The sequence below is a fragment of the Amphiprion ocellaris genome, chromosome 6 (genome assembly GCF_022539595.1).
Source record: "Amphiprion ocellaris isolate individual 3 ecotype Okinawa chromosome 6, ASM2253959v1, whole genome shotgun sequence".
NCBI lineage: Eukaryota > Metazoa > Chordata > Actinopteri > Pomacentridae > Amphiprion > Amphiprion ocellaris.
Window position 1 is genome coordinate 4,444,588 of NC_072771.1, and position 27,647 is coordinate 4,472,234.

The 27,647-nt window shown below is 37.0% G+C and overlaps 1 protein-coding gene across 3 annotated transcripts in view; it reads left to right on the top strand.

Moving 5' to 3' along the window:
• The window catches only part of cfap299 (cilia and flagella associated protein 299), a 131,516-nt gene that overhangs the window by 87,914 nt on the left and 15,955 nt on the right, over positions 1-27,647 (top strand). For 2 of the 3 annotated variants that reach the window (XM_023266035.3, XM_023266036.3), the window contains exon 4: positions 5,849-5,991. The exons of the other annotated variant lie outside the window; for it this stretch is intronic. In XM_023266035.3, coding sequence (XP_023121803.1) covers positions 5,849-5,991 — 143 coding nt within the window. The remainder of the gene's footprint in view (positions 1-5,848; positions 5,992-27,647) is intronic. 3 annotated transcript variants of the gene reach the window in all.

Consider the following 27,647-nt stretch of genomic DNA (forward strand, 5'->3'; position numbering starts at 1 on the left):
ATGGAATAATGAAGCCAAGTCTTTCCCCTTAAGTGCAAAATTAAGAATAATTTGATTTTTATAATTTATTTAAGCATTTGGCTGTTGTTTTTTCTCAGAAAGTTCTTTCATAAAGTGAAATACTGAAGGCACGTCTTTCCCTTCAAGTACAAAATGAAAAATACTTTGAGTTTTCCATATTTTATAAACATTTGGCATTCTTTTTTAACTCAGAAAACTCTTTCATGAAGTGAAATGAATGAAATAATGAAGGAAAGGTATTCCTCTTAAGTACAAAACGAAAAATAGTTTGAGTTTTCCATGTTTTCTATACATTTGGCTGTTGTTTTTACTCGGGAAAACTCTTTCATAAAATGAAATAATGTAGGCAAGTCTTTCCCCTTAAGGCCACAATTAAAAGACAATTTGAATTTGTAAATTTTTTGTACATTTTTCATACATTTGATTGTTTTTATACATTTTATTCATAGAGGTAACTGCAGAGGTCTTGAAATACAGTGTCTCTGCTAAAAAAGGAGGTGAACAAGGAAAAAAACACAAGAACTCTTAATTTCCAGATTTTAAACAAACTAAATGAAGCCATATTTGCACAAGATTAGTAATATTTGGGGACTTATTATTATTATTGATTATAATGATATTACCCAACTGTGTTTTATGCTGTGCATTTATATGGAATAAGTGAAGTCATAATTTTACGAAAGTTTAGCTGAATTTACTGACATGATCCCCAAATGTGATAAACAATAACCTCCTATGTAATCGTCGAAGCTGCTGAAAGAGAGCAAAATGTTTATTACTGCATCATATTTCACTTTTCTGATGGATTTAAGCGTTGTGTTGCAGAATAAGTCTCTGAATTTGCACCTGAAATGCTCCAAACCTTTATTTATAATTGCTTTTGCAGCCTTAATTGTTCTCAAATGGGAAAGAGGTGCAGAAAAAAACTAACAAAACCTTGCAAAAATAATTTTAAAATAATTTAAAAATCCTTTTAAAATAGCCATAAAATCCCCAAAATGCCACTTTATATGAGACTATTATAATCTCAGAACCTCTGTGTTTAATGAAATTTTAAATATTCGCAGTGGACTTTGCTGACATCATCCCACAAATATGATAAATAACAGACTGCCACATAATAACTGTTGAACCTGTTGGAAAATGTTCCTTGTCTCATTTTGCTTTTTTGATGGATGTAAGCGTTCTGTGAATGTCTCTCCATGTTGTGTCGGAGAATAAGTCTCTGAATTTGCACCCAAAATGCTCCAAACTTTAATTCACAGAACTTTAGAGCATCACAAAATGATTGAATTTGACAATTTAACAACAAAAATCAACAAATTTGTTCCAGATTTGTTCATTTTGTGTTACATTTTGATCGTCTTGGATTTCTTTATAACTGTTGTTCCTGTTTGTGGTCATTTTTTGTCTCATGTTGTTAAATTTGACACAAAATGACAAAAATTAGGCAACAAAATGACACAAAATGGAAAAAACAAGACAAAACAACAAAAATGAGACACAAAATGATTAAAAAACAAGACAAAATGGAAAAAAACAGGACAAAATGACAGAAATTAGACAGAAAACAACACAAACTAGACACAAAATGACAAAAAAACCCAGCAGAAAACAGACACAAAACAATGAAAAACAAGCAAAATTGACAGAAATGAGACAGAAAGCATAAAAAACACAAAACAACCTAAACTAAACACAAAATAGCAAATACAAGACACCGAACACCATAAAATATGACATGACACAAAATAACAAAAATTAGGCAATAAAATGACACAAAACAGCAAAAAAACAAAACGACAAAAATGAGACAAAATTATTACAAAAATTGACAAAAAAAAGGGACAAAATAACAAAGTAGATGGAAAACGACACAAAATGACAAAAAAAGCAAAAAGTGAGACAAAACGACACACGAGACACAAAACAATTAAAAACAAGGCGAATTGATGGAAATGAGACAGAAAGCATTAAAAAAAAACAACACAAAACACCCTCAACTAGACACAAAATGGCAAAAACATGCCACAGAATGCCATAGAATAACACAAAGTGACACAAATGTGGCGTCAAATGACAAAAATCAAGACAAAATGACACAAATTATACACAAAATGACACAAAATGGATGCCAATGCAGACTCCACAAATTTTAAAATGGGAAACAGGGAGAAGAAATGTGCAGAAAATAACCCAAAAACCTCTCAAAATCACAAAACAATACCTGAAATCACTGAAATTCCAAGTTGCATTAGACTCATATGATGTCAGGGCCTCTGTGTTTGGTGAAATTTGAAATATTTGCAGTGGAATTTTTGCTTTTGCACCTGATTAAATTCACAGATGCACCTCTGCAGGTATTACAAATGACTAGAGGTGTCCAGGTAATGCTAGTCTGATGCGGTGGATTCAATTATTTCCCAGACTGTCTGTTGCAAACATCACTTTCCAGATCAACTATCAACTATTTTCACTCTAGTTATGGTTGCATGTGATCTTCTTTGTGTTAGTTCTACCTCCAAATAAAGCAGTTTTAAGAATCTAATGTATGTTTTAGCTCATTTAGCTAACTGACTACACTCATTTACACCCCGAAGACGAATTTAAGTGATATTTTTATCATGGTGCTTCCCTTTTCTGGCCTTTTCTGGGTCCAGCTGATGATGTGTTTTCAAGGCTGGCCTGCGGGAGGACAGAAGCCAGCAGATAGGGTATATGGCTCAGGCCTGCAGCCAGCTGTGAACCTGATAGCATCTGTTTTAAACGTTTGAGGGACGCAGAGAAAGGAGCCCTCTTTTCTTCCGAGCTCTGGAGTGCTAGTTATCTCATGCCTTTTTAGTAAAGGGATCCACAGATGGCCCGTGTCCTGACAGTTGTACAAATGCGATATCGCTCGCCGAGGTATTCCACAAGGATCCTCTTACTGCGTTACTGTAGGCCGACAAGTGGGACTCATTCATGCCCGGAGTAAACAAGACACAAAAAGACTCCTCTTTTCTCAGAAAGGAAGGAAAGAAAAGCTGCTTTTTTTAATCTTTGTGACGGCAGACAAAACAACCTCTTCACACCTGAGAGTGTCCTCATTGTCGTGTTATCTAAGCCATCGGATCGACATGAAAAGATCATTTCATGTTCCACCGTCACCCCAGGGGGTTTGGACAACTTTGCTTTGTCTGAATCCGATGACAAAATCATTTGTCATCCGATTTATTTGCAGGTTTTTGCAGGTTTGAACTCACTTCAAAGACCTGATCACTGATGAACTGTCTTTAGAGTTCTGTTTTCTTTGCTTGCAGCCTTTTTTAGTTCTGACTCATTGTGCTTTAATCAGAGATCTCTGTTTGGACTTTAGACACCTTCATATCCTAGAACCACGTCTAAACTACAAACTGAACTATTCTTCAGAGAAACGTCTTTGCTGCCTGATTACATCTGTTTATAAGCTGTTAAAAATAAGTGCATTGCAACATATCTTCCCATGTTCAGCTTAGATGTAGTGGAACTCACCACCTCGGTATCCTAGAAAATGTACAGAAAGCTTCAAATATGTCATGAGAAGATCAAATTTTAACCCAAATTGTGCTATTTTTCTAATTCTGGTTCTGTAATTTTGATGCAGGAATTTACCTAAGCTCAGTATTAGTTATGGATATTAGTAGTTATCATCTACCCATGACATTTTGGAGCCTCAACTTTAGCAAATGGTGAGTAAAAACTGAAAATAAATGAGCTAAAATGAAACTAAAGCCAAAGAAAACTGGTCTTGTTGCTGACTTATGCCACCAGCCTCCTTACGTGGACTTTGTTGCTCTCCAAACTGGAAGCCTTTCCAACTAAATTAGCGTTTTTACTTCAGGGAGAACGTACATTTCTTCCAAAACAAATGCAGTTTATTTGTTAGGGTAACCTATTGAAACCCTAGGAATAATTTAGAAATGTAATTCTTGGGATGCATGGTTGAGTTATGATCTTGGGCAATGAGTTTGGATTATTTCTTGCATATTCAAGGCTACACAGGTATCTGCTTTTGTATTTTGCAAATGAAAACTCTTTCTTGGCATCCAGCTAGTGTCCAAGATCACTGGTTTACATGCTCCCGAGTAGCGCAGACTTGATTCAGAATCCCAATCAGGCCTCCTTATGCTGCCAAACCAGTGTGACCAGTCAGTGATATGGATATTGGACCTTCTGGGGATGTCTCAGACACTGGGATGAGTCAATACCTTGAACTCTTGCCGTGTTCTTCGAGCTGTTCCTGAACAGATTTTGCAGTTTAGCAGTGCGTATTGTAATGTTGTAGCTGATTGGTGTAAGCTACATTAGATCTTGAAGTTGTGTAACTCATTCCTGAGTGGATTAAAGAGGAATCTTAATATTCACTATCATCATTTTATTTCTGAGGAAAGACACTGAGTCTAAAATCTGCAGCTGGTTGTAAATTTGTGATCAAAGACTGGATGTAAAAGTTGGATGTAGCCAACATGGAGGCGTCTCACTCCTACATTGTTTCTAATGGCCAGCAGGGGGCGACTGCTCTGGGCATATTGTATAGAACTCTATGGGGAAATAAACATCCTTCTGACTTGATTAACTGACAAAGCAAACATTTTCCTGATAGATTTATGGTCTGAAATGCTAGTTGCATAGCTTTTTTTTGATATATCATGATGTACATTTGATAAATTATGGTCCCATTTAGGGGAAATTAACCTCCTTCTAACTTAACCTACTAAGTAAACATTTTCTTGATAGGTTTATGGTTTCTGTTGATAGTTGCAAGCCTTTTTTGACATATCACGATGTACATTTGGTAAATTATGGTCCCATTTAGAGGAAAATAGGCGATAAAGCAGGAATTGTTTAAGGATGGGGCTATCTTGTGCTTTATAGCTACCATACTATCGTAAATTGTTATTTCAGGATTCAAAAATCCAAGATGGCGATGACCAAAATCCAAACTCAAGCAGTCTACAAGCGACAACATGGTGGCTACATCCATCTTTTATATACAGTCTGTTCGTTGTGCATCTTGTAGGGTCTTTGTGCCCCTTTTTGATGGGATCTCTCTCAAATTAGTCTGGTTTGGGTGAGTTTCTATTACTTCAGATGTAGTCCATAAACTTTAAACATCAAGAAACCAGTCTGTCATTTTCATATAAGTCAGTAAGGGTTTTCAAGCTCTGCTGACGACCTCTGTTCTTATGACGACCTCTGTTCTTATGACGTCCTCTGTTCTTAAACCACAACATGGAAAAGGAGAAAGTCAATGCATATACAAAAAAAAACCTTAAGCTGAAGAAAAAGGAAAGAAGCCTCCCTCTACACGTGCACACATTAAATTTAGCTATAGAACCCTTATAACTTGGCATTTCCTCCCTTAATTTTTAACAAAAAAGACCCTTAACTTTTCACCCAACTCTCAGTATTAAGTTTTAACTCAAGACTCCACATTTCATGTCATTTCAAGCTACATTCTTGCCCCGACTGTAGGTGTGTTGGAACGGAACTGAGACTTCAGTTACTGTAAGTTGAAGGATTCAGTCCCACGCACTTATCTGAGCAGGATATTCTGTAGACGGCCCACCTCAGCGAGCTCGGGCCACTGCGGTGCGACACAAGTTGGCCCGGTTTCCCATTTGAACCCGACTCAAAGTATAACGTGAGCCTTTGTGTTTGAAAGTGGGAGGATTTGTAACGGATCCCCGTCTATCTGTCCACTTTCCACAAGTGACACCGGCCCTCGCTGGCTTTTACTCAGGAGAGGCTTGATGGCCGTGATTATTTACACAGAGGGTTTCCTTCTTTTTCTCTCTTTTTTTTACAGTCGGTCATTTTCATAAGGGATCATAATACTCTTGGACAGGAAGTATCTGGCTATATAGACTACACCCACAGACTCAAGACCCAAGATTTTGAACCATATTTCAGCGGAAAGAAGAGACTGATGCCAGGACGCTCGGATTTATGGTGAGTCTCCTTCCACTGTAGCATGTCCACGTTGGTCGGGGAGGCCTCGACTCGAGTGGGATCTGACAAGATGTGAAGAGTAAGGAAATCTTATTATCCGGGTTTAGAGATTCAGATTGTCGTGAGACACCGATATAGGCTTGGAAGGGCCGGTGTAGTCGATACATACAGAACCAGCTGTTGTGACCTCAGCGTGGATATGGAATAAATAAACACTATTAAAGTAAAGCCACAGCGCCGAACCCGTTTGGACAAGACAGATGTTACTGAAGTCACGATTTAAGCCGGAGATTTCTTTGAAAGTTTCAGTAAATATGTCATCACAGCTGAATGTAATAACCTCAAGATTAGAGCCATTGATAGATACGTAGATCCACTAATTGACTGATTTACTTTTGGAAACACATCAGCTTTTCATGCCTTATGTCGTCACACCATTTGTTTGCCAAAGGTAGATCCATACTGGTGTGATATTATTGCATATGTGTGCATTTCTTGCGGGTTTTTGGATCCTTTAGGGGATTTTCCAAGTATAAAGTTGAAATACAGCTAATGGAAAATTAAAGTCCCTCACCAGTCATTCATTAAACCCATAAAAACTCATCCCTGTAGAACAGTCACACATTTGTGAGCTTTTTTTGACCTTTAAAATGACTTAGTTGTAACTCTACACCATTACATCATTGAGAATTTACAGATCTAACACACCAGCTCACCTACAGTGCTGCTCAAACACTGTAAAACTACCGTATACTGCACAATATTACACAGTTATGCAATTCAGACGTAAGTATTTGGACCAGAAGCCGATTCTGAAGAAGAAAATTGACAGGAAGTCCCACATTGCAAGCTGACAGGACTGTTTCTTTGGGTTTACAAAATCCTGGAAGTTGTAAGGTGATGCTGACAGCATATTTCACTCATTATGTGCATTTTGGCATTAAAAAAACACTAAATGGACACATCAACAAGGTAAAATTTGTTAGGTTTTTACCAGACCAAATCCTTAATAGTGATTTTAGATTTTGGTTGAACAAAACATACAGATTAAAGATGTCCTGAGGGATCCAGATGATCTGTATTCAGGTCAATCCATCCATCCAACCATCCATCCATCCATCCATCCATCCATTATCTATACACCGCTTAATCCTCACTAGGGTCATGGGGGGGTGGAGTCTATCCCAGCTGACTCAGGTGAAGGCAGGGGACACCCTAGACAGGTCGCCAGTCTGTCACAGGGCTACATACAGAGACAAACAATCACTCTCACATTCACACCTACGGGCAATTTAGAATGATCAATTAACCTCAGCATATTTTTGGACTGTGGGAGGAAGCCGGAGTACCCGGAGAAAACCCACGCATGCACAGGGAGAACATGCAAACTCCATGCAGAAAGATCCCGGGAAAGCCGGGACGCGAACCAGGGATCTTCTAGCTGCAAGGCGAAAGTGCTAACCACTACACCACTGTGCAGCCCCTCAGGTCAATCCAGGCATTTTTATTGGACTGATATAAGCAAATACAAATGAAATTGCTAGACCTCTCCTTTATGTCATGTCTACAGTGTGGACATCCAATGCAAGTGAAAATTAGAGTGTTTAGGTGGTTTCTTGCAATTATTAGCCTGCATTGTAACTTGAAAACAAGACAATTAGCTTGTTAGGTGTTCAACTAAATAGGAAAATCATCTTGGTTTTAAGATTCTTGACCAATTAGACAACGCATTATTGTTTTAGAGGGTTTTATTAGCTGAAGGTTAGCATTTTCTGAACACACGGAGGATTGAATTTAACCCATAAACTTGCAGATGAAGTCTATGTTCCCTTTTATTTCTTTACTTTTTGCCAACTATGTTAGTAAACAGGAACAAATTTGGTATCACAGGATTCCGTAGCCTGTAGTTTTTGCAAAAATAACATTGATTTTCCATTATTTCATGTGTATTTTGCACTAGATCAGCTTAAACACAGACTGTCCTAAAATCATAGTGATCACTCTAAGTCTGGTCTTGCAGAATTTTCATGGCAAAAGTTGCAGAAGTATAAATGGGAAAGACATTTTTTCATACTGGGAAATATTAATTCTACCTTTTTTAACAACAGAACTAAAGGCCTCATTTGTAATTTAACTGAATAAGAAAATAGAAAAGGTTAGCACACAAAAAGAAGCTTAAATAGCAATAAAATATTAATAAACAGTTTGTTAAATAATAAAACATAACTTGATTTAGAGCATTTAGGTTTTTAAAACAAATGAATCAAGTAAAACAAGAGGAGCTTTAATCAAAATAGGATGAAATTAACAACCTGAGTTTCCTGATAAGGATAAAAATTTGTCAAAATTTAGACCATTTTGGATGTTATTGAACAAAAAAGTGAGTACAGCTGGATTTTTCATGTAATAAAACTCAGCATCTGCAGAGCAATGCAATCATGGGAGTGTGTTTGGTAAAAGAAGTAATGCAAAAACAGTCAGAAAATAGAATAGAAATAAATATGTAACTCAGTGTCAGTGACACCTTATAGAGACGGATCGCCATCCAACCTCACAGTGATTATTTTCTAATTGTACTGGGGCAAAATCATCAACTTTAAAAGCCCGCTGTTCCATTTCTGACACTTTAACAAGAAACATTTCTTTTTTTTCTCTCTGGTGAGACCAAATTCATGCATATAGTCGAGGAAGTTCAGAAGCTGCAGACATTTTAGTTCAATCACGACATTCTAGCCATTTTTTGTTCTAAAATAAAAGAGGTTAATGCTTCAGTTTACCTGAACAATCACTAAATATGAAGTTTTTGCTGAACAGCCACTAAATATCTGATGTGATGGAGAAACATTTGCTTTAAATCTGGCCTGTTTCACCAAGATACATGGTGTTCTGTACGTTGTGCAGCAGCAGGTCGAGTGCCAGTCGCACAGTTTGGGGCCAAACGGCAGCTGAACTGCTGACCTTACAGGTGTCCGCTAACGTCTAGCTGGTATCGCTCAGTGGGGCAGGACACATCTTTATTACTCTATCAGGCCTATCAGGGGAGCTGTGTACATAGAGAGCTGTCAGCGAATTACCAGAGCCAAAACCATCCCCACATTCCACACGCTGCTGCTTACTAACATGTTACCAGCATTTCAGATACGTGTTAGAAATCCCACGAGGACAAACACCAGCAGACAGGGGTGAGAATCAGGGCAAGTCTTACAGGGTTTTATTCAGAGTTCAGCCAAACGGCACGCAGCCTGCATGACCTCGGTGACGGAGGAAACAGCCTCTGATAGCTACAGATTTTAGGGGGAAATTATACTCATTTAATACTCATTTTTGTCGATTCACTTCAGTTATTAGGTTAAACTTCTGCTTACCAACATTGTGTGAAATCTGACCACAGGTTTGCATCATGTTACAACATCAGGAACATTAACCTTCATGTTGTCCTGTGGGTCAAAACTGACCCGTTTTAAAGTTTGAAAATGTGGAAAAAAATTTTTTAATTTTCATAGTGAAACTTCTGATGTCCACATTTTCAACATTTTTGGGAAATCTTTGAACATTTTTTGGTGGAAAAAAGAAATGTTTTTTAAGAACATTCACAAAAAAATCTACCAAAATCCAACAAATTTTGCTGGATTTTGGTTGATTTTTTGTGAATGTTCTTAAAGAAAATATTAGGAGTTTTAGTGATATATGTATAATCACTTTAGATATTTTTAGGATTTCTTGGAAGATTTTTACTCATTTTTAAAAATATTTACAAGAAATTTCTTGCTAAATTTGGGGGATTTAAAAAAAAAACTCTTAAGATAAACTTTTAAGGAATTAGTGGAATTTTCTTCCTGAAGGTTTTGCAAATTTTCAGAAATTTGGGGAATTTTTTGCTGAATTTTTTGATTTTTTCCACCAAGGAAACAGTATTTTTTGGTGCCCGTAAATGAGGAGAATGGGAGGGTTAAATAAAGTATCTCTTTATGTATCTATTACAGAGGTCTTACACAAGTCCTCAAGTGTAGGATTGGAAATGAAAGATCATACATTCACTGTGGATGACAAACCTTTGAGGACGCTTGCAGATATAAAGATACAGAAAGACTTGAAGATTCCTGAAGGAATCACGTTTTTGCCGAACTTTTCTAACTTTAAACTTTCTTTTCACTCTCAAACAGGTGTTTCAGATAACGTAGTTAAACTGTCTCTTTGAGTTAAGTCTCACTGGAACAAACTAGAAAATACATAAAGCAAAAACAGAGGCAAACTCAACATCTAGAGTTTACTGATTAGTGCTGCAGTGTCAAACTCATCTTAGTTTAGGTTCCACATTCAGCCCAATTTCATCTCCAGTGGGCCGGACCAGTAAAATCACAGCATAGCAACCTATAAATAACCACAACTCCAAATTTTTCCTTTGTTTTAGTGCAAAAATGTTCACATTTAAGGAATTATCTTTTTACAAAACATTATGAACAACCTGAAATTTCTTAAGAAAAATAAGTTCAATTTCAACATTATTCCTGTTTATCATTTATACATTACAACTTCCAGATCACAGAGTGTCTACAAAGGAACACAACATTTAGCCACAGGTATCTGGAACTGAACGATATAGTATTTTACTTTATGATCAAAATGACAAAAGTCAGACAAAAAACCCAAAAAACAACAAAAACAAGACAAAATATTACAAAAATGATACACAAAATGACAAAAGCAAGAAACAAAATGACAAAAATGAGACAAACGACGTGAAACAACACAAAAAAGAGACAAAAATTTGACAAAAAAGTTACAAAGTGACAAAAAATGGACAAACGACAAAAACAAGAAAAAATTACATAAATGATAAAAACGAGATAAAAAATGACAAAAGTGAGAAACAAAACGCAAAAAAATTGACCAAAAAAAGACAAAACGACAAAAACGACACACAAAACAATGAATAAAGCAAAACACAAAATGACAAAATAAGACAAAAAAAGACCAAAAACAACAAAAGCGAGAAACAAAGTGACAAAAAATGAGAAATGACATGACACAAAACAAAAAATAGACAAGTTACAAAGCGACAAAAAAATGGACAAACGAGATAAAAAATGACTAAAGTGAGAAATAAAACAACAAAAAAATGGACAAACAACACAAACAAGACAAAATAAAAGACACAAGATGACAAAAAGAAGACAAAAAACACAAGCAATACAAAATGGAAACACAAAATGACAAAAGCATGAGACAAATGACAAAAAAACAAAGACAAAAAACAACAAAAACAAGACAAATATTACAAACACAAGGCACAGAATGACAAAAGAACAATGAACAATCTAGTATTTTACTTTATGATCAAAACAACTTGTCATGGTCTAGAAATGATTCTACATTTGCAGTTTTATTAATTTACAAGCTGCAGTTAATGTCTTCTCTGTAGTTTTTATGCTTTACAAAGTCGTCCTGTGGGCCGGATTGGACCCTCTGGAGGGCCGGTTTTGGCCCGCGGGCCGCATGTTTGACACCCCTGGATTAGCGGATAAAATGAATCCATTAAGTGTTCAAACTCCATCCGCTGATTACGACTCTGAGATGCAGTTTAAGAAGCACAATGTTCACGTTAAAGTCCAACATGGCAGTTAACAGAATGACAGTTGGCGTAGTTTTATTTTCGGAGGCGGTTTTTCCCTTCCGCTGAAACCAAAGTGTCAGACGTGCCGGGCTGTGTTGTTTTATTTATCCATTTCTCACCATGTGCTCCGACACACAACCCGGCCCGAGGCCTTGAACTCGTCCTCCTCTCGGTCGAAGCCCTAACAAGCTGGAGGTGTGAGTCATTGGGCGAGCATGCCTGGAGGTGCAGCCCACTCCCTAATGATGCTTTTATGAGGCTTCCCCTCCTCCTCCTCCTCCTCCTCCTCCTCCTCCTCCTCCTCCTCCTCCTCCTCCTCCTCCTCCTCCTCCTCCTCCACCACCATGGGTCTCCCTGCCCTCCTAACATCTGACTTCACACTCCCCCTCTATGCCTCGTTTTTCAACGACTAAAACTTCATCAGATTTACACGTCTTCCCCGTCTTTGCTTCCCTGTGCTTTGCTACCTCTCCTCCTAAGTCATCCTCCACCCCTCTCCTACAACCTCCCCCCGCTTCGTTTTTTTTCTTCATCTCTGTCGGGAACAATAACACCCAGTGTGGTTGCCGCTAAGAGGGAGCAGATGCTGGAGCTGCTGCCCACTCAGTGCACTAAACCTCCCACCGCAGGACTCTGAATCCTGTCCCTCCTCCTCCTCCACGGCCACAAAGAACACAGAGCAGCGACACCAGCGCCAGCTCCGGCCTCCACCTCCCACCTCCAGCAACGAAGGGTGGATAGGTTCACAGTCTGGAGGGCAAGAAACGGAGGAAAAGCAGCAGCGGAGTGGCTTCTTGGAGCAGATACACTGCAAAAACTCTAAATCTTACCAAGTCTGTTTGTTTTATTTTTAGTCAAAATGTCTCATCCCACTGGATTTAAGATCAATTCACTTAACAAGAGACATTTCAGCAGATGGAGGGACTTGTTTGAACAGAATGCATCGTAAATATATTAAGTCAAACAATCTTGAAATTATCTTGTTTTGAGTTGTGTTTTACAAGAAAACTCAAAATAAGTTTAACCCTCGTGTCGTCCTGTGGGTCACATTGACCCGGTTTAAAGTTTGAAAATGCGGAAGAAAAAAAATTTTCACAGTGAAACTTCTGATGTCCACATTTTCAACATTTTTGGGAAATTTTTGAACATTTTTTGGTGGGAAAAAAGAAATGTTAAAAATGTTTCTGAAGAATATTCACAAAAAAAATCAACCAAAATCCAGCAAATTTCGCTGGATTTTGTTTGATTTTTTTGTGAATATTCTTAAGGAAAATATTAGAAGTTTTACTGATATATATGGAATCATTTTTTGGAAGATTTTTACTCATTTTTTGGAAATATATTCTAGAATTTTCTTGCCAAATTTGGGGGATTTTTAAAAAAAATAAAACTTATACAACACAAAAAACGGCAAAAAATTCCCCAAATTTCTGAAAATTTGCAAAACCTTCAGGAAGAAAATTCTTATAATTCCTTAAAAGCTTCCCTTAAAAGTTTTATTTAAAAAAAAATCCCACAAATTTGGCAAGAAAATTCTTGTAAATATTTTCAAAAAATGAGTAAAAATCTTCCAAAAAAATCCTAAAAATATCTAAAGTGATTCCATATATATCAGTAAAACTTCTAATACTTTCTTTAAGAACATTCACATAAAATCAACCAAAATCCAGCGAAATTTGCTGAATTTTGGTTGATTTTTTTGTGAATGTTCTTAAGAAGCATTTTTAACATTTCTTTTTTTCCCACCAAAAAATCCACCCAAAAATGTTGAAAATGTGGACATCAGAAGATTCACTATGAAATTATTATTTTTTTCCCACATTTTCAAACTTTAAACCAGGTCAGTTTTGACCCGCAGGACGACACGAGGGTTAAAGGTCTTCCAACTATTGTTTCTCACCTCAACTTTCAATTCCAGCCTAAAATATATGCAAATAATTCCAAAAATACGAACTACAGTTTGGATTTTTTCACTAATTTCCCCCATAAACTCCAAAAATTGCACTTTAAAGCTACATTTTACATTTTTCTTCCTTCCTTTTCCAGCATATTCTATAAGAGCAGCACGAGGCAAAAAAAAAAATCAGCTAGCCTTGATTTATTTTAGCAGGCACACCAGGTGGGTGGGACATATAAACATAATTTGTAAAGGCATATGTTGTAAGCCTCTGACCTCCAGGGGAAACCTGCTTAAAGTAAATCAAGAGCAGAAAATATTACATCCAGGACGCAGAAAAGAGTAGCAGTTATGGCAGGAATGACGGAATAAGGCGCTTTTTGACGACCTCTTGCACAAACTGATGATGCGAAATGAATGTGGAGCTGCTTTAGTCGCTTTAAAACTAAAACCTGACGTTTAAACTGCAGATGCACAGTGAAAATGTGCGCTTTAAGGGTAAATCTGTGTCCGACTCTGCAGTCCTGACCGTCGTCTAATTAAGCCACAGATCTGCAGCTCTGAGCTCTGAGCTCTGAGCTTCCTGCCACTCCAGATGTGCCTACAACATCTCTGATGTCTATTTAATGTTCACCAGCAACGTGACCATCTGTTTATGCACTCCGGCTGCTCCCCTCCTAACTCTCTTTATCTCTGCCTCTCCTCAGCGCCTGTGTTTGGTCGAAGACTTTCAAGAAAACCAGGCAGCATCTCACGAGACGGGGAGTCTTAATTGATTCTCTGTTTTCATTTCTACTTGGTTTGAAATTACGGCTAAAACTAAGTCCAGAAGTGGTGCTGATTTTCATGTTCAGCATCTAAATCTGATTCAGACAAACGCTGCATTAAGCCTTTAAAACAAAAACCTGACATATAAACTGCAGATACACGGTGAAAATGTGTTCGTTTCTGTCAGGTGAACCCTTTAGGAAACTTGCAGCTTGAAGATTCCTTAAGAAATCAAATCTTTGCCCAATTCTTTCTAACTTTAAACTTTGTTCTCGCTTCCAAATACATTGGGTCCTCGGTTTACGACGTCCTCGACCTACGGCGTTCCATCATAACCGGTTACATGAAACAAGCTGACGAGCAGAGCGGATGAATACGTCGTCACGTGGCGCTATAAGAAGGCTTTGTTTACATTCACAGGTTGTACGCCACCTTGGATTGTGCTACATTCACTAACTTTTTGCCCTTCATTATGGCTCTTAAGTCAGGCTCTTCTGATGGCAGTGCTTCAAAGAAAAGGAACGAATCTCCATGGAAGTGAAATTAGATATAATAAAACGCTAAAGTTGTAAAAACAGTGCAACATATCCAGTTATCTTCTTGTAAAATGACTCATACATGCATGAAAGTCATTGGTATTCATGACTTTTCTGAAGAACTGATCGATATCGTGATGCATGTAACGACTTTGTCTACATTTTCGCCGGAGTTCCAACTTACGGCAAAAATCAACTTAGGTCGATCCGTAGGAACGAAACTCCAACGTAAGTCAAGGACTTCCAGTAGGTGGTTCAGATAACTTAGTTAAACTGTCACTTTGTGTAAAATCTCACTGGAACAAACTAGAAAATACATAAAGCAAAAACAGAAGACAACTCAACGTTTAGATCTTATCAGTTAGCTGGCCTTTAGTCGCTTTCATGTCAGATTAAATGCTGGATCGAACCTTCAGAACTAAAACCTGACATTTAAACTGCAGATTTATGGTGAGAAAGTGTGCTTTAAGAGTAAATTTATGTCGTTTTCTGTCTTCCAAGACAACTTCTTTTCCTCGAACTTTGGGTGACAAACCCTAGAGGATATTTACAGATATAAAGATACGGAAAAACTTGAAGATTCCTTAAGAAATCAAGTTTTTTCCCCAGTTCTTTCTAACTTTAAATTTTCTTTTCACTCCCAAACAGGTGGTTTAGATAACTTGGTTAAACTGTCACTTTGTGTAAAGTCTCACTGGAGCAAACTAGAAAACACATAAAGCAATAACAGAAGAAAACTGAAGTTCTAGAGTTTATCAGTGAGCTAGACTTGATTTGTTTTAACTGCTTTAGTAGCTTTAACATCAGGTTTAACTCCGGATTAAGCCTTTAAAACTAAAACCTGACACTGAAACTGCAGATTTGTGGTGAAAATGTGTGCTTTTAAGGGTATATTTCTGTCAGGTAAACCCTTGAGGACACTTGCAGCTTGAAGGTTCCTTAAGAAATCAATTTTTTGCCCAATTCTTTCTAACTTTAAACTTTCTTTTCAGAATCTTGCAGCATCTCGTGATACAGGAGTCCTAATCAATTCTCTGTCTTTATTGCTACTTTGCTTGAAATTACGGCTAAAACTAAGTCCAGAAATGATTTTCATATTCAGCGTGTAAACCTGATTCAGACAGCTCTGTGAAACGCTGAATAATGTAAATATCCCCCTCGCTGCCGGCCTACACTGTGTGCATTTGGCGACAGGCTGAAACATTGGACTTGAAGGTTTATAACGCATGCCTCTGGCCGAGCCAAACCCACGTTGCCTCCACGCTCTGCCTCTGTGCTGCACCTGTGTGTCTGGCTTCATTTTCTGCTGTGAAAATATTTGCTCTGCTGTCCCGTTTTATTAACTTTTAATACAAAAGAGAAAGTGTTCCAGCTCCGGTGGGCGCTCCGGTCCTGCAGCATTGTGTCCGGGGCTCCCAGCGGCGGCTCGGCGGGACGTTTCTATCGCGGCAGAGTTTGCCAGCTTGATAAATATTTGCAGGTAAGCAGGAACGTTCCTCGTCATCTCTGCTGCTCACACATGGCGAGCACATATTGGCTGCATCCTCAGGGTTAAATCCAATCAGACTGTTGTTTTGTTTTCTCGGTGCTGATAATGTTTGGAGCGTTTCATCATCATCACAAACCTTTTTTCAGTTTTTTTTTTCGTGTCTTTGTGAGTAAAGCCCCTCTGGTTGCTGATTAAACCCATAAAAACTCATCTCTGTGCATCAAAACTACACACAAAACGGCTCTACAGTGTTGCTTTCTTCCTCTATGCTAGTTGCTGCAGCTCGAGCACACCAGCTCACTAAGACTCCACTTAAACACTATAAAGCAGGGATTTCAAACATGCGGCCCGCGGGCCAAAACCGGCCCTCCAGAGGGTCCAATCCGGCCGGCGAGACGACTTTGTAAAGTGTAAAAATTACAGAGAAGACATTAACTGCAGATTGTAAATTTGTGAAACTATAAATTAAAAATAATTTCTAGACCATGACAAGTTGTTTTGATCATAAAGTAAAATACTAGATTGCTCACTAGTCTTTTGTCATTCTGTGCCTCGTTTGTGCAATATTTTGTTGTTTTTTGTCTTGTTTGTTGTCTGACAACATTTTTCTTATATTTTTGTCATTTTCTTTCTCATTTTTGTCATTCTGTGCCTCCTTTTTGTCTCGCTTGTGTTTTTTGTTGTATTTTTGTCATTTTGTGTTTCACTTTATTCATTGTTTTATGCATCGTTTGTGTCATTTTGTTTTTGTCTCACTTGTGTTGTTTGTCTATTTTTTTAGCATTTTGTTTCTCACTTTTGTCATTTTTTTGTCTCATTTGTATCATTTGTCCATTTTTTTGTCGCTTTGTAACTTTTTTGTCTAATCATTTGTCTCTCTGTTTTGTGTTGTTTGTCTCATTTTTTGTCATTTTGTGTCTCATTTTTGTAATATTTTGTCTTGTTTTTGTTGTTTTTTGGCTTTTTTGTCTGACTTTTGACATTTGTCTCATGTTTTTGTTGCTTTGTCATTTTTGTCATTTTTTTGTCTCGTTTGTGTCATTTATGTAGTTTTTGTCTCGTTGTTGTCATTTGTCCATTTTTTTGTTGCTTTGTCATTTTTTTGTCAAATTTTTTCTCTCTTTTTTGTTTTGTTTCGTGTTATCTGTCTAATTTTTTTGCTTTCTGTCTCATTTTTATATTTTGTCTTGTTTTTGTTGTTTTTTTGTCTGACTTTTATCGTTTGTCTCATTTTTGTTGTTTTGTTTCTCGTTTTTGTCGTTTTGTGTTTCCTTTTTGTCTCACTTGTGTTTTTTGTCTTATTTTTGTCATTTTGTGTTTCATGTTATTTGTAGTTTTTTGTCTCGTTTTTGTCATTTTGTGTCTTTTTGTCTCGTTTGTGTCATTTGTCCATTTTTTGCCACTTTGTGTTGTTTTTGTCATTTTTGTAATATTTTGTCTTGCTTTTATTGTATTTTGTCTTTTACATGCACAACACACAGGTGTGTGTTCTGCATGTGTACATTATGTACAGATACTGAATCATGTGACCTAAATATGTAGCAGTTGGTGGGAATTGATGGGACTCAGAAACACCCCCACAATTTAATCAATTGTTCCTTGTATCATTTCTGATGGATAAGTCCTGATAAGTCCTCAGTGGTGGATTTGTAGTAGGATCACAATCATGTGATCATCAGCAGACAGCTGACGTAGTGTTCACTTGTTGTCATGGTTACAGTGATGCCGTGCCACTATCTGGCAATGATACAGAAATCTTTAACAAATCCATGGATCCAGACTATAAGCTGCATCACTGCTAAAATCTAATCATTTGGTCCTTGTGTCATTTCTGACCTTCCGTTTTTGAGTAACGTTGATAACAGACAGACAGACAAACGATCATCACATAACTCCACCTCATTCCTTGCTGGAGTAATAAGGTAAAAACCGGAGCGTCTATCAACCCTCCTGTTGTCCTCATTTATGGGCACCAAAAAATATTGTTTCCTTGTCTGAAAAAAATCCTAAAATTCAGCAAAAAAATTCCTCAAATTTCTGAAAAATTGCAAAACCTTCAGGAAGAAAATTCCAGTAATTCTTTAGTTTCCCTTATAAGTTTTATTTTTTAAAAAAATCCTCCAAATTTGGCAAGAAAATTCTTGTAAATATTTTCAAACAATTTGTAAAAATCTTCAAAAAAAATCCTAAAAATGTCTCAAGTGATTATGTATATATATATATATATATATATATATATGTATATATATATATATATATGTATATATATATATATATATATATATATATATATATATATATATATATATATATATATATATATATATATATATATATATATATATAATATACATATATATATATATATATATCAGTAAAACTTCTAATATTTTCTTAAGAACATTTAAGAACATTCACACAAAAAAATTGATTTTTTTGTGAATATTCTTAAGAAGCATTTATAACATTTCTTTTTTTCCACCAAAAATGTTCAAAGATTTCCCAAAAATGTTGAAAATGTGGACATCAGAAGTTTCACTGTGAAAGTATATTTTTTCCCACATTTTCAAACTTTAAAACGGGTCAGTTTGACCTGCAGGACGACACGAGGGTAAAGACTTAACATCTGCATTATAATTGAACTGTAAAGTGAAACAAATACTTATGAATATCTGAAAGTCTGTCTCTTTGACCAGAACCAAAAGCTCAAATTCGCAGCCATTTTCAAAATATTGATTGAAGTTTTTGGTCTTGTCGCCAGTATTTTTTCGTGTTTGACCTCTAAACTGTTTCGGTCGACACTCTTTTAGCCTCTGCAGCTCCAGTCCAGTGGACTACGTTCTAACACCCAGCTGTGTCGCTGCATTATGTAATGTCTGGACAGTGTGAGAGTGTGAATGTGCAGCACTTATAAAGGACATGAGGTCAAACTATAACAACATCATACATGAGAAGGTGTCACCTCACCTGTGAGTAATGCTGTATAATGTATAATGCTCAAAAAAGAAATGAAAAACCTGAAGTAATAGTCAATATGCAGCCTAATTTTGGAGTTAAAGGGTTTTATTGTGTATAATAGCATTGCATTTTTCACAAAAATATCTACAATCTGCTTTTAAACAGCTTTTCACTTGGATATTTATTTCCCAGTGTATGTAAAAGTTTATCTGCTGTAAGAAAACAATTATTTTTAGGAACGCAGCTAACAAAAAAACCCCAAATAATCTCTCTCTGCAGCTACTTAAATGTAGTAATTTGCTGCCTTTTCTAAAGAATTGCAAACCAAATACCAGTGAATTATTGACTGCTGCTCTCACAACTGCTGATAAAAAGTTGTTGCAGCTTTATTTTCTGTTGATTTATGGCAATCAAAACCAAAGAAAACACATTAAAGTTCCTGATTATAAACCAAAAAGGTATTGACTAGTGTAATTATTAGCAGATTTCCAGGTGAACTCAAAACTGTTTGTTTTTTGACTGTTAGCTGGACAGATAAAGACATCTTCTGGACTTACCATGGAGTAATCAAATGAAAAAATTACTGCTATTTAAGTAGCTGCAGCCAGAGAATATTTGTTTTATTGTTTGATTAAATCAGTAACATGTTGAATCACTGATAAAAATCATTGCAGCTTCATTTTCAGTCGATTTTTGGCAATCAAAACAAGAGAAAATACATTACAGCTCCTGATTATACACCAAATGCTTTAGTAAAAAAGGTATTTACTAGTGTATGAACTCTGCAACATGTTTTTACTTTGATATTCAGTTAGATTTTGCTTTTTTTTTGCACCAAAACCTTTTTTAAAAGTAGAAATGTCCTTATTTTTGACAGAAAAGCCTTTTTTTTCCAATGAAGATATCATTAAATGAATCAGGAATCCAGTGTAGACATTGTTAATGTGGTAAAAGACTATTCTAGCTGGAAACAGCTGGTTTTTAATGGAATATCTACATAGAGGTACAGAGGAACATTTCCAGCAACCATCACTCCTGTGTTCTAATGCTACATTGTGTTAGCTAATGGTGTTGAAAGGCTCATTGATGATTAGAAAACCCTTGTGCAGTTATGTTAGCACATGGATAAAAGTGGGAGTTTTCATGGAAAACATGAAATTGTCTGGGTGACCCCAAACTTTTGAACGGTAGTGTAGGTCAACTTTGCTCATGTAGAGCAACTTTAGCTAATATTTAGAGCAACTTTAACTAATATTTAGAGCAACTTTAGCTAATATTTAGAGCAACTTTAACTAATATTTAGAGCAACTTTAATGAATGTAGAGGAATTTTAACTATTATAGAGCAACGTTTACTTATGTAGAGAAACTTTAACTCATTTTGAGCAACTTTAAATAATATAGAGCAACTTGGATATAGAGCAACTTTAACTAATATTAGCTTTAGCTCATATAGAACAATTTTAACTAATACAGACCAACTTTTACTAATATAGAGCAACTTTAACTAATTTAGAGCAACTTTAACTCATTTTACAGCAACTTTAACTCATTTTTGAGCAACTTTAATGTAGAGCAACTTTAACTAATAATATCAACTTTAGCTAATATAGAGCAACTTTAAATAATATGGACCAACTTAGACTAATGCAGAGTAACTTTAACTAATATAGAGGAACTTTTATATCGAGCAACTTTAACTAAAAATGTCAACTTTAACTAATTTAGAGCAACTTCAACTAATTTACAGCAACTTTACTATAGAACAACTTTAACTAATAATATCAACTTTAACTAATATAGAGCCACTTAACTTATTTAGAGCAACTATAAATAATATAGAGGAACTTTAACTAACTTAAAGTTAACTTTAACATTTCTTTTAGTTTATTACTTTGAATCTTGAGTTTCTTCTCTGACTCTTATTTGAGCCCAACAACAACTAAAGTTTACCTCCTATAAAGTCTGCTGTGTTTTATTATTTAATAGAAACGTTACCGGATTCCCAGCTGAAACCCAGAGTGATGATGAAAAGCTCCGAGGAGTGTGTAGGTGGGCAGCTAGATATGGCTTGTTAATGGGCCTGTCACGGCCTATCTGTGATTTGTCGCTGAATTAGACCCTTGACGCCCCCCGAAAGGCTTAACGGTAATTTCAACCCGTTGCTCCGAGCCTCTCAACACTGAAGAGGCCTTTGTGATTTACGCAGGAAACATTAACTTCAGAAACAGTTGCTCGACTATGTATTCTGTAGCCTTTAAAAAAGAAAAAAGACGAAGCGGCTGAGCGAATACACAGGCTAGGTATTTGCTCCTTTGTGATATATATCATCCAGCGCTCGGACTCCAGCTCCTCTGAGCCCTATAATGAGACTGTTGACATTACCCTGGAAAATGACCGCCTGGAGATAACAATAGAGCTAAGCACGGTAACTATGGAAAGTGAAAGGACACAGAGCACGTGTCAAACGGCGGCGGTAAACGTACGGGGAACCAGGAACCGGCGCTGGGAGCACCGTCATTGTTTCCACCAAGTCCAGGTTCTCACACTTTTACTGGTCCATGTGTCTGGGTGTGGTGCCATCCAGCTGCTGGAGCTCGCTTTGTGACCCAATGTGCGCCGACCGTGCAGTTAAGTTACCGTGGTGACAGTTCATATGGGACGAGCGAAGGGAGGTGGGTCCAATAAACACGTCCAGGCAACGTATGAACAAAAAAAACACTACACTTTTCCGTCAGTCTTTTTCATGTTCGGTGCTAAAATATCTCACATCTGTCTCGTTTCTCTGGCAGAACTGAGCGGTTCGCCATGGAATAAAAGTGGCTGACCAGAAAAATGTTAATTGTTGTATGGCATTTCGGTATAAATAGTCGCTCAAACACTGTCAGATCTAATTTACAAAGAGAAGAGGGATGCATGTGTCTGAGAAGCACAAGGCTTGCACAATATAATTTTCTTCTGCGTTTTAAAAGGGAAAAACCTCAATTTGTACTTCATAATTGGGGCATTGCTGCAATCTATTCTGAACCTGCTTCACTCGGCTCTGCTGGCAGCTCGGATCCAGACTTCTCATCCTATCATACCTTATAATTTTATGCATCAGTGTATTTCCCCACACAGTTTGGACTTTTTCTGAGGCGTCCAGAGTATGTGTGTCTAAGACGAGAAAGATTACTGTGACAGCTGGCAGGAGATGGTTGACAGATAACCGAAACATCAGACGGTGTCCAGTGACACATTTTCTGAAATCCGTTGTATAACACCAGCATCAAAATATAGTAAGACCAAAGATAAGTGGACGATAAAGATAAAATCTGTTTTTGTGTGCTTCTGTACCACACTACCATCAGATATTGGCAAGTCTGAGGTCTTTCCATTTTAGCAAGTCAAGGTTCAAGTCCAAGTCTTTGGTCAAAGCCACTTAAAACTATACTAAGTCAAGTGATAATTTGGTTTAATCAATTGAGTCCAACGCAAGTTCAAAACTGTTTTACTCAGTTAAGATGACTCCAAATATAACATCTGCCAAAGCAAGTAGGAAGTGTCTCGAGTGCTTGGTGAGTCTAAGTCTCAAGTCATGTGACTCAATCAAGTCTTTTTTAAATTTAAAGTACTTCAAGTCAGATATGTGAGAAAAAGTCATGTCAACATCCTTCAAGACAGGTCCAAATCAAGCCTTTCATCAAACTTAGTCGAGATGACTCCAAATCCAACATCTGCCAAAGCAAGTAGCAAGTGTCTCGAGTGTTTGGTGAGTGCAAGTCTTGAATCAGGTGAATCAATCAAGTCTTTCTTAAGTTTGAAGTACTTTGAGTCGTCTTAAGCCAGATATTTGAGAAAAAAAAGTCCATGTCAACATCCTTTCGGACAAGTTCAAATCACGTCTTTAGTCAAAGTCTGTCAAGATGAGTCCGAGTCCTCAGTCTGTCAGAGCAATTATGAAGTGTCTCGAGTGCTTGGTGAGTCTAAGTCTCAAGTCAGTTGAATCAGTCAAGTCTTTTTTAAAAGTTTGAAGTACTTTAAGTCAGATATTTGCGAAAAAATTCAATTTCAACATTTTTTAAGTCAATTTCAAATCAAGCCTTTAGTCAAACTTAATGGAGACGAGTCCAAGTCTTAAGACTGTCAGAGCAAGTATGAAGTGTCTTAAGGTTCAAGTGTTTGATGGCAAGTCCAAGTCAAGTCTCAAGTCAGTTGAGTCAATCCAATCCAACACAAGTTGAAAGTAATTTAAGTCTAAAGTCAGATATTTGAGGAAAAGAAGTCCACGTCAACGTCCCTTCAGTCAAATCCTAATCAAGCCTTTAGTCAAAGTTATTCGAGACAAGTCCAAGTTCTACATCTGTCAGAGCAAGTAATTAGTGTCTCAAGTGCTGGATGACAAGCCTGAGTCAAATCTCAAGTCAGTTGAATCAATCATGTCTCACACAAATTTTAAAAAAGTCAAATCTGAGAGAAATCTAAGTTGAATTTCAAGCTAATGTCCATCAAGACAAGTCCAAATCAACACACTTGTTGAATTTAGTAGCGACAAGTCCAAGTCCTATGTCTGTCAGTACAAGTATGAAGTGTCTCCAGTACTTTTTGAAAAGTCCAAGTCAAGTCACAAGTCAGTTGATTCAATAAAATCCTAAATTGGTTTAAAGTACTTTAAAATAAAGTAGTCTAAAGTAAGGCATTTGAATAAGAAGTCTAATTCAAGTAAGTCTCTAGTCAAACTTAATCAAGACAAGTCCAAATCCTACATGTCAAAGACACATGCAAAAATTCAGTTGAATCGATCTAGTCCAATACAAGTTTTAAAGCAATTCAAGTTGCGTCTGAAGTCAGTAATTTGAAAGAGAAGTCCGAGTTAAGTATCAAGTTTACATCCATCAAGACAAGTCCAAATCAAGGCTCTAGTCAAACTCAGTCAAGATGAATCCAAGTCTTAATCTGTCACAGCAACTGTTAAGAGTCAACAGTTTCAAGTGTTTGATGGCAACTCCAGGACAAGTCACAAGTCTTTATTGGCAAATTACCAGAGATTAAGCACATCTTTCAAGTCTGAGACTGCAACTGTCTTTTCATCTCAGATTTTTTTTCTGTCACATTTGTTTAACTATGTCATTTTAACTATATTTTTTAATTTTCAGCCCTTTGGTCAACGTTTATTGTCTTTAAATGTGGTCACCAATTTCTGGGTCTCTGTGTCACAATGCTGAGTCTGTAGTGGAGATCACATCCGTCCTCTTAGTCTGAATGAGTGTCTTTGGGAATATGACAAGCAACCAGTCAAGGAAAATATGTTGTCAGGATACCAGCAGCAAAGTCAGAGTTGCTCTCACGTTATTGGTTGGAATACCTGACTCTTTTCATAGCTATCCCAAAACCCACCATTCTGCAGAAATATGTATTTACATTTCCCAAAATTGCATAGTGGGGGTCTGTGGGTTCTGGAAAAGGCCACATGGGTGAGTTTCTATATTGCTTGTGCTATATGTTTGCTTGTAATTTGTAGCAAGTACGCTTAATGTGTTGCAGGCAGAAAATATTTTTACGGCTCGAATGCAAATGGGTATTTGTGAACAGCTTTTATTTGCCACCAGAGATCACCTGCGAAACAGACTCTGCAGAAAACATCTTGACAATTTGCCAAACAGCCGAGATATTTCAAAGATCGCAGGGGTGCAACAATGTAAATGAAAACATTTTGAGATGTATTTTACATAATGTGGGTCATTAATAGTTTATATCAGCTGTTAATCATCGATTTGCTCCACTGAAGCATCGCAGCAAGTGAAATACAACCTGTAGAACGCTGGCTGCACTCCATCATGTTACGGTTCCATATTTACAACTTCAGCCCCTTTAACTCCCCAACACAATGCACCTCTTCTCAGATTTACGCCGAGCCTCCTCCCTGAGGTCCCACTTTGTTGTTGGACCACAAAATGCTGCTGGGGAGCAGCCAAGGCTTGCTACAGCAACCCTCATATGACATATGGAGTTGTGTTAGTGGACAACTAATGATGAGAAGCTCTGAAAATCATCACTATCTGGAGAATACACCCCTACAACACACAAGGGTTATTTATTGCTTATCTCTGGCTGCAATAACACTCAAACCTCTTTGCTTTGCACGTTAAAATAAACCTTTTCTCTAAGAACTTTTATTAAATTTAAATTATAAAGGCTTCAAACATGACAGGCTGTTAAAACAACACTATCTTGCGTAACCCTTTCCAGAACAAGATATCGTGGTGCTTCACAGGAAAATATCACATTTCAGAACTACAGGAGAAAAAAAACCCACGAAGAAAGCATGTTTTGCGACACAAATATGTCCCAAATTAATCTGATGAATTGAAAACAGTCTTGTAGCTCAATCTGGCCTCATTTAATGTCGCATTCTACAACAAATTTAAGCCAATTTGATGTCTTTTCATGTCCATGTTTGGCTCTTCTCAGCTGAAGGTCCGGGGAACAATGCAGTATTCAACTTAATGAGATGTTTTCAACTCCCAACCTGCCTCATGTTTCACGTCAACAAAGACAGACGATCTGCCAATTTTACGGCTCAAGAATATCAAGCTTATACGTTTCTTTTTTCTTTTTTTTCCCACCAAATACGTTACCTTAAGCGAACTGTTTGAGGCTTCACTTGATCAGTAATTTGGATTCTAACCTTGAAGTCCAACATTTTTGTCCCTTTGACTGTCACTGATTTGCACACTGCCAAACAGAAAACCCTGAAAGCAGAGCGGGATCCAGTCGGATGCTGTAAATTAATCAGCCGTTTATTTTGGAATTCAAACCATTCTTTGGTTTCACTTGCTTATTAGTCACAGCTTTACTTAAATGCCTGGCTTGGTGAGCTCCAAAACAGCACCCTGAAGATCAAATTGGAACCAGACTTTTAACTTCTCCCTCTCCTAAAAAAAAAGACACACCACTCTGCAGGTTGCTCTACTTTTCTTTCATAACCAGAATATTGATCCGATAACGATGGCCGTTTAATGGTCCGTGAAGTTTTCTCTCCTCCGTGAAACATGCTAATCCGTGACCTCGATGTGTTCTCATGTGTTGCTTTAGAGCCTCCTGCAAGCTGAGTGAGTCTCTAAAGGAAAATGGTCCAAAAAAGCAGAAAGCCAAAGGGTCAAATAGCACTTGAGTATTTTCCTCCTTTTAAAAGTCATGTGAAATCTATAATATATACTGAAAGACAATTATTTTTCCATCTTTTCTCTTGACATGAGAGGGTAACATTCAAAATACTTGTATCGGCTATTATTCAAAGGGCAAACACGAGCTACAAAAACAACCAAGTATCCATAAAATTACATTCCTATCCAATATATGCTACCGTTCAAAAGTTTGGGGTCACTCAGACAATTTCATGTTTTCCATGAAAACTCACACTTTTATCCATGTGCTAACATAACTGCACAAGGGTTTTCTAATCATCAGTTAGCCTTTCAACACCATTAGCTAACACAATGTAGCATTAGAACACAGGAGTGATGGTTGCTGGAAATGTTCCTCTGTATCCCTATGGAGATATTCCATTAAAAAAATCAGAGTTTGCGTCCCATGATGGACGAGAAACTATTGATCTTAGAAGTTTTGGTTTCTGTCATCGTTTTACTTTCAGTTTTACCTGCTTTCTGGTTCAGTTTATGCATAAAAGGTGTGTTTTTGTTTGTTAGACACTTTTAGATGTTAGAATCTGTTGGTTGGACACCAAAATGACTTGATTTGGGCTATAATACGACCGATTTACTACACGTTTGAGGTGCCTCTTCCATTTTCTAGGTTGCCAGGGTGACAAGTACCACCACATTTAATATATGATTGTTTTCCTGAAAAGGAGAAACAGCAAAGCAGTAAAATCAATGGCAAAGATATGTCGCTTAGAAACGTATCTGTGAGACATCAGCAACAATTGTAATTTGGTAGAAAGTATGTTATGCCTTCAAAAGGAAATTGAGAATGTAGTTTAGTTGTGTAGGACAGACTAAGGCTACAAATACATTAATACTTTTTAAACCCCATAACTTCTGCTACATAAACTGAGAGTTTTAGGACCCCTAACATGGAGACTTTTAGAAAACTTTTGGATGTGCAAAAACAGAGACTTTTAGATATAACTGGGTTAAACATGTCGTTCCATGATTCTCCTACCATGTGATCATTTTCTGGAAAAAAACATTAATAACAAATTAATGACAAATCAACTTGTTGCTGATCTTGTTGTCTCTGCTAGCAGTTGTTACACTGTTGAGAAAATCTTTGTACTTACATTTCACTGTCATTGTTTGTCTTCTGTCATATGTTCTACAAGCGACCAACCCCTTCTTCATCTTAACACCAATACACCTGCAGTGATTTCTTGGTTAATCATCAAAGTCAAAGT